Source organism: Apaloderma vittatum, unplaced genomic scaffold (genome assembly GCF_000703405.1).
Source record: "Apaloderma vittatum isolate BGI_N311 unplaced genomic scaffold, ASM70340v1 scaffold14093, whole genome shotgun sequence".
NCBI lineage: Eukaryota > Metazoa > Chordata > Aves > Trogoniformes > Trogonidae > Apaloderma > Apaloderma vittatum.
In genome coordinates, this window is record NW_009707692.1 from 49,622 (window position 1) to 59,628 (window position 10,007).

At 48.5% G+C, this 10,007-nt stretch overlaps 1 protein-coding gene across 1 annotated transcript; it reads right to left on the minus strand.

Annotated features, from left to right (window-relative positions):
* Positions 1–8,907: 8,907 nt before the first annotated feature.
* LOC104271586 (hemoglobin subunit epsilon) lies at positions 8,908–10,001 on the minus strand (the record flags this gene model as incomplete). The annotated part of the gene is made up of 2 exons (XM_009866299.1): positions 8,908–9,036; positions 9,885–10,001. Coding segments are annotated over 2 exons (246 nt in total), but the record flags the coding sequence as incomplete, so codon positions are not given.
* Positions 10,002–10,007: the final 6 nt, after the last annotated feature.

The window sequence follows — 10,007 nt, forward strand, 5'->3', positions numbered from 1 at the left end:
AAAGCCAGGATGTGACTGCTGTTCCCTGGGGACATGCTTGCTCCACGCTGAGCCCTGTCTGTGTTAAAGACCCTTTTTCATTAGCAATTCGAAGGGAATGCAGGATTAGATTTTACAGGGCAATGAAAAGGAACAGTCTGGTGTCTCGGCATGGAGATCTCATTTCATTTCTCCTCCTTGAAGATGTGCCAGAGTAGAGATGAGCACTTTGCAATGCTGGTTCAGTCCTTTCTCCTGCTTTATTTTCCTCAGGCTCCTCAACTGTAAAGTCAATGATCCCATCAGTTACTGCGCTAGGGCTATATCCCTCCCAGACCTGGCTACAGCCTCTTCTCTCAGTTACTGTGAGCAACATCATCATCCTTCCCTGGCACTCGGGCTGTGGTCTCTGCTTCCACATGGGTCCCTCCCCAGCTCTCTACATCAGATTTGCAGCCTGTTGCCTTGATCCTCAGCCTTTCCCACACCTCCACTCACAGTCCCCGATGCCCACAGCCTCACTCCGTGCATTTTCATGCAGGACACTGCAGGAGGACCATGGTGGATCTCTCACCATCCTTGCTCCTCTGAGCAGCCCTCCCCTTGCCCATGGGCTGTTGCAGCAGATGACAGATGCCCGTTTCCCCTCCCAGGCTGTTTCTCCTCCAGCCTGCTGTCTGTCCTTGCTTGCCCCATCAGCTCCCTCAGCTTACTTGCTGCATTTTCAGGTTTTCACCTTTCACCCTGTGCACGAACTCTGCAAACCACTGGTCCCTGCCCGGCCACTGAGTTTGGACCATGGTTTGGCTCTTGGGAGATCCAGTCCTGCTTGACCTCCGGTCCTCCACTCACACCCTTTTCTGTTGTTTAACCCACCTTTCAGTGGGAGGGAAAGGGGAAAAGGCTGCAGTTTTCTCCCTATTTTGTGTCTGTGCATCTCCTGACACCATGGGACCGAGCTCTCTGACAAGCATTCCAGGGAGCTGCAGAAACAGCAGCAACTACTGAAATTTATCTGTCACCCACTTTGATCCCCCAGGAGGGGCCTAAATTTGGTAAGACATTGGCAAATTTAGAATGCTATGGTTTCCCTTCACTTCAGAGATTATTTACCATTCTAATTGCTACTGCCGTTACTATAGTTCTTACTGACAGCCCATCGAGCTATTCAAAGTGACAGGTATTTCAGTCAACGTATGTGTTAGTAATGCACACAGCAGGTATAATTCTTAGCAAAAAACAGCTGACAGTTACAGGTAAAATTAAACAATGTGTACACAAACCCATTTCTTCTACAGATCTGTCAACCAAGGGCTTCCAATCCACAGCCCCCAGATCTGTCAGGGAAATACAGTGCTATGAGAAATACAAATCACAAAAGAGAAGCCGTGCCTGAAGTGTTTGAGCTTTGAATACAAAATACAAATACTAATACAAATACAAAAGGCAGTACCTTTTGAGGCATAACTAGAAAAATACCAAAGTTATAAAGTGCTCCTCTAACCTACGCTAATTATTTTTCTGGCTTGTCTGCCGCTGTCTTCAGGGGCTGCAGTGGGTGATGTGGAAGAAGTTAAACTTTTCCAGCCCTCAGCACTCAAGGAATTCACACTCCATCTGTCTACACAAACAGGGAACGTGGCATTGTTTAATTGGAGGGCATGTGGCTAAACTCCTTAGTGTGCCATGAAAAATGGAATTAGTTTATTTCCAGCCGCCCCACTTCAGAGACAAAGCTCCAGACATCTGTGCCTGCACTCTTTACTTTGCCAGCTAATTAGCAGACAGCTTTCCAGGGTGCTCTAATTATCTTCAACATGAAAATATAGATTTAAGTGTTTGAATCTGGATGTACTGACTCCTCATCAGCTGTAAATGCGCTCTTCATGTCCCACAAAAAAAAAAAGAAGGATTGCTGTGTTGATTGCATGCATATCAACTGTTCTGGCTGGAATAAATATTCATTAAACTGGGAAAAGACCTGTCCTTCACCCATGGGGCTGCCCCAGAGACTGGGATTCCTACCCTTTCTTCCTTCTCCAGTGCCTCTCCACAAAGCTGTTCATTTTGATTGCTCCACAGTGAGGATGAGGAAGGAATATTTCCCACCTGCTCCTCCCACCCTCCTTTTATTCTTGCCCTTGTTGAGACATATCAGCGAAGTGTCTGCATCCAGGGAAGGGATGAATTCCCACTGGCAGGGTGGGTGCCATGCCATGGGGTGGGAGGAGTGCACTATCCATCTCCTCCGGATGCTCGGCTTCTGCCCAAAAGGATGAACACGGAGCCTCAGACAACGCATAATCCTTGCTCGATCATGCTGCACAGCACCACCTGTCAGGCTCTCGGCGAGTAAGGAGCAGAGAAACGGGTCCACCATCTCTGTGTGTCTGGCACCAGCCGCTTCCATCGGCAGAGGGAGCATAACTTGTGTTTTGTGAAAGATCCCATCAAAAAACGTGGTTCTTGGGGTTTTAAATCCTGGCTGAAATGTGCTGTTATAACACTGGCCGTTACTCTCTATAGAAATATCCACACTCTCCCCCCGACAGCAGCAGTGGCATCCCTGCAGTGCCCCAGGTTGCAGCAAAAGCCTCACGAGCTGTGGAAAACACTGAGAGGAAAAAACGGTGGGGAAAGCAGGGACGGATGATGACCATGTATGTAGATAGATGGATAGATGATGTAGAAAGAAGGATAGAGGAACGGGCAGCCAAGGGCTGTACTGGCAGGAGCTGTCCGTGCAGTCGGCTGATGGGTTTGGAGGGTGCACTGGCTTTGGCTAGCATGGAGTTAATTTTCTTCATAGCTCATACGGACACGGTTTGGATTTGTGACCACAACAGTGTTGAGGAAATACTGACGTTTTATTTATTTCTAAGCGGTGCTTACACAGCATTAAGGTCTTTTCTGTTTCTCACATTGCCCCACCAGCAAGTAGGCAGGAACTGTACAGCATGGGAAGGGACGCAGCTGGGACAACAGACCAAAGAGATATTCTCTATGACATCATGCTTGACAGTAAAAACTGGTCGTAGGAGGTAGGGAGGTGTTTGCTGAACATCTGTGGGGTTAAACACAGCACTACAAATGGAGATGGAAGGAGGGAGGGAGGGTGTGAAACAGCTGAAGGAATGCACAGTGATAGATAAGCCAGCTAGATGTGAACAGAAGCTACTCTTCATCACAAAATCGGAATGGAAAATGACCCACCCAAAATTAAAATACTGGTGATGAAGCAAGGCTGACATGGGAGTGCCTTACCTCTGCTCGCCTGAAGTCCTTAGGCAGAAGATGCGGAGGAGCAGTGACCACACTCCTGCCTGAGTGCTTCCCATGCAGAGGAAGCTGTCTGGCTTTGTGATGCCTCTAAGTCTCTGCAGCAATGACAGCCACCTGGGACCTGCTGCGGAGGCTGAGGCCGTGAAATGCAAACCAGCCGCACGCTCTGGGGAGGTGATGGTACTCCCTTCCGTACCTGGTGTACCCCTTCATTGAGGTAAGTGCTGCAAGCACAAACACAAACATCACAAATGTTTAGGAAATGCTCATTAGAGCAGCAATTGAAAAAAAAAAATAATTAGTTTTCACTAGATTTTTTGTCCCTTTTAAAATAGAATCATGAATTTTTTAAATATCAGGCATTGAATAAAGTTAATTATTTGCCCCAAGCATAGGTGTTGGATCCAGGGTGAAACTCCTGCTCTGCACTTGCCAACTAGATGTGGAGGTAAGACAGAGATGCAACGTCCCGGAAACACTGCTTAGAATTCATCACTGAGTTTTGCATAAAATAGAATCATAGAATCATTAAGTTCAGGAAAGACCTCTAAGATCATCAAGTACAGCCATCAGCCCAGCACTACCATGACCACTAAACCATGTCCCAAAGTGCCACGTCTACACCTGCAGGGATGATGACTCCATTTCTGCCCTGGGCAGCTTGTTCCAATGTCTCATCACTCTTTAAGTATAGAGTTTTTTCCTAATATCCAATCTAAACCTCCCCTGGCACAATTTAAGCCCATTTCCTGTTGTCCTATTGCTTGCAACTTGTGAGAAGAGCCTGATCCCACCTCGTTACAACCTCCTGGATTTCAGGGAGCTGCAGAGAGCGATGAGGTCTCCCCTCAGGCTCCTCTTCTCCAGCTGAACAGCTCCCTCAGCTGCTTCTCCCCACACTTGTTCTCCAGACCCTTCCCCAGCTCCATTGCCCTTCTCTGGACCCGCTCCAGCACCTCCGTGTCCTTCTTGTAGTGAGGGACCCAAAACTGAGCACAGTGCTCAAGCTGTGGCCTCACCAGTGCTGAGCACATGTTCAGATCTTTGCACCCCCCAGAAAAATACACACATTCCTGCCAAGCCTTGCAGTGCAAAAGCAATGCCTCGCTCTTCTTTCTCTGTGTTTTTCCATGGCAAAACTTTGGGGAGGGAGGGTTGCAGAAGGGAGGTAGGTGCAGTGTCCCCAGGCTCAGCATGCACCAGCACAGGTGGATGTTGAACCTACCTTTCGGCCATGCAAGAGCACACTTAAATACACATAATTTATCAAACATCAGCAGCAGGTTCCCAATAAACCCTTTTAAAGATGCATACATTTTATTTTCCCCATGTTATGGATAGGGCAACTAAAACAAACAGGCAAAACAGAGAAAGCTAAAGCAAGGGCTCTTGTTTATGGAGTGTTTTGCTGAAATATTGTCCCATGGTGCCAGTGGAAAATGATCCAGCAATGATCCAAGCACAGATCGTGCCTGACAAAGCTGTTTCAGCTCCCTGCATGTCAGCTAATTATCTGGGACACATTCAAACACACAGGAAGGGCCAAGACTAATTGTCTCGCCTTTCTTTGCTGCTGGGAGGGGTTCCTCCTCTCTGGTGCCATCAAACACTGAAAACTCACGTACATAAAATGAAAATTATTAGTAAAAAGTAAAGAGAAACTTCCCAAAAAAGCTATCCCAAAGCAAAACATTCTCCTGCATGGAAGGAGATTCTTCCCTGGCAGAAGATGAAGGGTAGAGAGAGGGCAAAGGAGGAGCACGAGCAGTTTGTTTGACTGTTTGAGACATGACCAGTACATAGAGACTGTACTGGAATGCTGAGTAGGAAGACCCAGAAGATGATCCTCCCATTTGTGACCTGTCAGGTAAGGGGAGGGAATATGCTCTGCTCTCTGGGGACCAGTGTGTCCTCCCCACCATCCACACGGCTCTGCTGTGTGGACCAGCTTCTCCAACCTCCTTCAGCCACTGCAGTTTGTTGGTGTGGATTTATCTAAATCACATCAAATGTCTGTCACTGTGTGGTGAATACCCAGCTCTCTAGTGCAGGGGTGGAGCTTGGGGACCTGTCTGCAGAGCAGCTGACATTTATCTTGGGCAAAAAATGACTGAGGGAGATATGGTAAAAGGCTTCCAGCAAAAGCAAAACAAACAAAAGGAAGAATAATGTGATTTCTGAATTCACTTTCTGTCAGAGAGTGAGAACTTCTGCCCTTTCGGCCAGAACACAGAATCACAGAATGCTGGGGTTGGAAGGGACCCCTAGAGATTCCCCAGTGCCACCCCCTGCCAGGGCAGCCCCACAGGAACGCGTCCAGGCGGGTTGGAAAGTCTCCAGAGCAGGAGACTCCACACCCTCCCTGGGCAGCCTGGGCCAGGGCTCCGGCTCCCTCACAGTCAAGTTTTTTCTAAATTTTTGTGGATGAGTCTTTGGGATATGCAAGAGAAACTCCTCTTTGTCTCGGAAATGTTATCCCTGCCACTTCTGTTTTGGGATAGAAAAAAATGTGTCTGGTTCACTTCTTGAAGTGAACTTGGGCTGGAAGGACACGAAGCAGAGGTGAGAGGAGGTGAGGGGCTGGAAGAAAGGAAAGATGAGGCAGATCAACTGAGATCAGTTACTCTGTGGTTTCAGACCTCCATTTCTCCAAACCTACCAAGGGGCATGCCTGGAAAATCTCTTAATAACCAAGTGATATTTCTTGTGTTTTTTTTACAGCAGTGCTGCAGTTGCCGTGACATCAGCTTTTGGTAGTGACACAGGAAAAGGCTGTGACTGTGTTCCCAGCCAGTCCTTGCACAAAACACAGCAGAGCTGGCCCAGTCCCTCCAGTCTCACCCGTGTGACAGCTTGTGGCCCTATGGATTAAGTCCTTTCCTATGGGCTGCATCCCCTCATTTCACAGGCAGATGGATTTTCTGCCCAAATATACACCTGTGATGTTATGTGCAGTGGGATAAACTACCGGAAACAGTCGCTGCAAGAGCACAGAGCCATTAGGCAGCTGTTTTTTGGAGAAAACAATGTCTTTATTTACTTCTCAAAAGCAATAAAGCATCTTTTGCAAAATCAAAACAAGTACATTACCATTCATCCTCATTTCAAGAAGTATGGGAAAACACTCCAAACACATCACATGGGTGGCTGAATTTTGTTGTGATTGTATTCCAGTCCTGCCAGCTGTAAGACCTGTCTTCTGAGATGCTCTATTATGCTGCTGCTCCTGACAGGGAATTCTCTCTAGAGGTATTAAATTATGCCTTACTATATATATAAAACCAGGAGGAGCAGTACAGACTCAGTTAAAGAGTATTTTTAGCTTACGCTAAGATTTCAAGAGAACTGGTGTGGGATTTGTTTTTTTTCTGCTCCTGTTATTTTGGTAAGTGTAGAGATCAGGACATAAAAAATAATTATACCTGATAGTCCTCCAGTTAGCTTGCTCCCTAGACCAACATTAAACTTCAAATAAGAATTCTTTAAAAGGCTCTGGGATTCGATTAACTCATTATAGCTTTAAGCAGGAGTTTTTAAGGTTCCATTTCTAGGCAATATGTCACAGCAGTTAACAAGAGGATTTCGCTGTAGAAAAAGCTTGAATGCTTCTCTCATAAGCAGAAGACGTATGAACAGATTTTTCATTGCACAGACTCCATCAATTATCTTAGCACAGATATTTGACTGATTCTTTTTCTTAGCACCTGTGAAAACTGCAAGCAATGTCTACTATGAGATAAAATGTTTTATCTTCCATTGCACCCGGGGGCTCCACCTTCACGGTGGGTCTGCAGGAGGGAAGACTCAGGAGGAGAGGTGAACGTCTCCCGGTGTCTCAGGAAGAACAGGTATCACAGCTGTTTTCCGATTTTTACAATATATCCCTGTTTCCTAATGCCTTTTCCTACCAACTTTCACAAGAAGCAATGCTCCTCTCATGAAATCTATTTAGTTATTAGTCCGTGCTGCCGTTGTAGAAATTCCTCTCCTTTCTTTCCAAAGCAACACAGTGTGCTCGTTCATCAAAGGTCTGGGATGCTGTCTCAAGTCTGAGAGAGGCTGCTGTGAAAGCGAAGAACAACCTGGTAGCATGAGCTTCCTGCCATTTCAGGGCTGCAGGATGCAATATGTAGGGATTCTGGATTTTTTTATCATTTCTAAACCAGCTGTGAACCAAATCTGGGCTGCTGAGGTTGTAATTCCTAAGAAGCGAGAGGACACCAAGAGCAGCTCGCAGGGGTGAGCGCTGGACCAGCCTTGTGGTCACAGCTCCTCTGCTGACCACACTCCCTGGGTGTGGAGAACACCTTATCCCAGATTTCACCTTATTCTGTTTATGTCACGACGAGCATTGGAAATTGTGTTATTCTGTATATTGGAAAAGCACAACAAAGCCTCCTCCAGTCCTGCATCATCTCCTCTCTGTGCTGGCCCTCACTGATGCTGGGCTCTCTGCTGTGCCAGAGGTGCTGCCATCCTTGCTCGTGGCAAACACCCTGCGCCCACGTGTGTCTCAGCTCTTTCTTACCTGCTGCCTCACCTTCCTGGAGGCAGACGTGGTTTTTCCCATGCCCCTTGACAGGCTGGTGGCTCTGTGCCTGCCACAGAGCTGTATGACCATGACAACGGGTATAAGGGCAATCAAAATAGGGCTGACACACCCACGGGGGAGCATAGTCCTGATCATACCACTGTTCTCCACCTCCTCTGGCTGCCTGGTGACCAGGGAGCACCTTGTCCCATCCCCTTTGCCTCCATCCCACGGTGACCTGCCAGCCCCCCAGAGAGATGGTGTGCAGCAGAATCTGAAAAACGGTTAAACTTGTCATCTTTGCCTCAATGAATGAAAAACCAAGCCTGATCCACAGCCTTGCTCCAACCCATTATCATGGTGGGCTTTGTTTACCGGCTGATGTTGGGAACTGAATGGCCTCAGTCTGGAGAGAGGGGGTCTTTGGGCCTGTGGGTGCCTGGGCATGAGGGTCTGCTGCGTGGATCAGCATGATCAACCCATCTTGGGGAAGAAGTATCTGCTGTTAGCACGGCTGATACAGCTAGATGAGGTGGACATCTCCTGAACCTCCCACCAGTCACAGCTCAAAGGTTTTCTCCCGTACCCTTTCTCCAAGGACCGTGCACCCACAGCCCTGGAGCAGGGCAAGGCAGGTGCCAGCGTCCTGGGAATAGCAACGGCCGGGCTGGGAACTCTCTGCTCTGGATAGTGCTGGCTTCACCCTATTTCACATTCACGCAGAGCTGGGAGAGCAGATGTGGAGTCTTTGCCACCCCTCATCACTCCTATGACCCCCCCAGAACACTCCCAGGTGTCAGGGCCTTTCGCGTGGGTTTTCTCTCCACAGCCCCCGTGCGTGCACTGTCAGGGAGCGCTCATGAGAGAGCACTGCAGAGCTGAGGGAACTGCCTGCCACAGCCCTTGGGAACCAGAAATACACCCACGCACGGATGGCATCACAAGCTGCCCTGGGTCCCCCTCCTTCCCCAGCACAGAGACAGGGACACTGCAGTCGTGGTGCCGGAAGGTTTTTATTTGGTTTTAGGCTGTCAGCACCCAACGGGCATCTCCTCATGCTCAAGGTGCTCGTGGTGGAGCAGGGATTCTTCCTCACACGGTCAGACCTGGGGTGCTCAGTGGTACTTGCGGGCCAGGGCGTGAGCCACGACGCGCACCAGCTTTTGCCAGGCAAACTGGCAAGCGGGGGTGAAATCCCGGGTAAAGTGGGCAGCCAGGACGATGATTAGGATGTCTCCAAGGAGCTGGAGGAGAGAGAGGAGAACAGGCAGGGTTAGTGATGCTCAAACTGTTGTGTGCAGCAGACAAGGGAGAAGGGACTGGACATCCCTGAGCTGGGGCTGAGCTGTTGGACCCACAGCCTCTGGAAGAAGATACTGCTCTCTTGCTGCACACAAGCTCACCCTGTCCTGCCGTGTCTAAACAGTTTCTTCCTTTATCCGAGCTCTCTGTCTCTCTGGTTTTCCCACTGCAGCCTTCTCTCCAGTCCCTATCCTTCCTTCATCCTCCCCCCCCTACCCATGCAACCCATATATGTCCTTTCCCCTGACTTCTTCCCGATGGCGAGTTCCCCTCCTGGAACAACTCTCACACGCTGCATGCTCCTCCTTTTCCTCCTCAGACTCCCTTCCTCTTCGGATGGGCTGCAGGGCTGGTTATGGGCACTGGCTCACTCTGTGCTCCCTGGTACTAACAAAATCTTCAGTCTTTCCACAGAAACCTCTGCGTTTTGGGAAAACAGCATTTGCTTCATTTTTCAGGAAAAAAAGCAACAAAGAACCCACCAACCCACCCAAGCCCCTTGAAACTATATTCTCCCTTTTTTTTTTGGAGATGTTCAAGTAATTTGGCTTAAAGACCCAACCTGCAAAATGCTAAGTTTCTTTCTTTTCTCTTTAGATGTAAATAAAAAGAGTCATCCACACTCTTGCAAACAGTCCTACACAAGCCACCCTCTCACTTGGGTACTACACAGACACTCTGCCTCCACCACCCAAAGAAAGTACCATTAGACAGTGTTTCTGGTGGTAATATCCCATTTCAAAGCACAGCACAACAGAGGGAAGGGAGTGGGACAGCAAGCACAGCTCACCCTGAAGTTCTCGGGGTCCACGTGCAGCTTCTCACAGTGCAGCTCGGACAGCTTGGTGTAGGTCGACTTAATGTTGTCCAGGTTCTTGATGGCTTCCCCGAAGGAGGTGAGCACTTTCTTGCC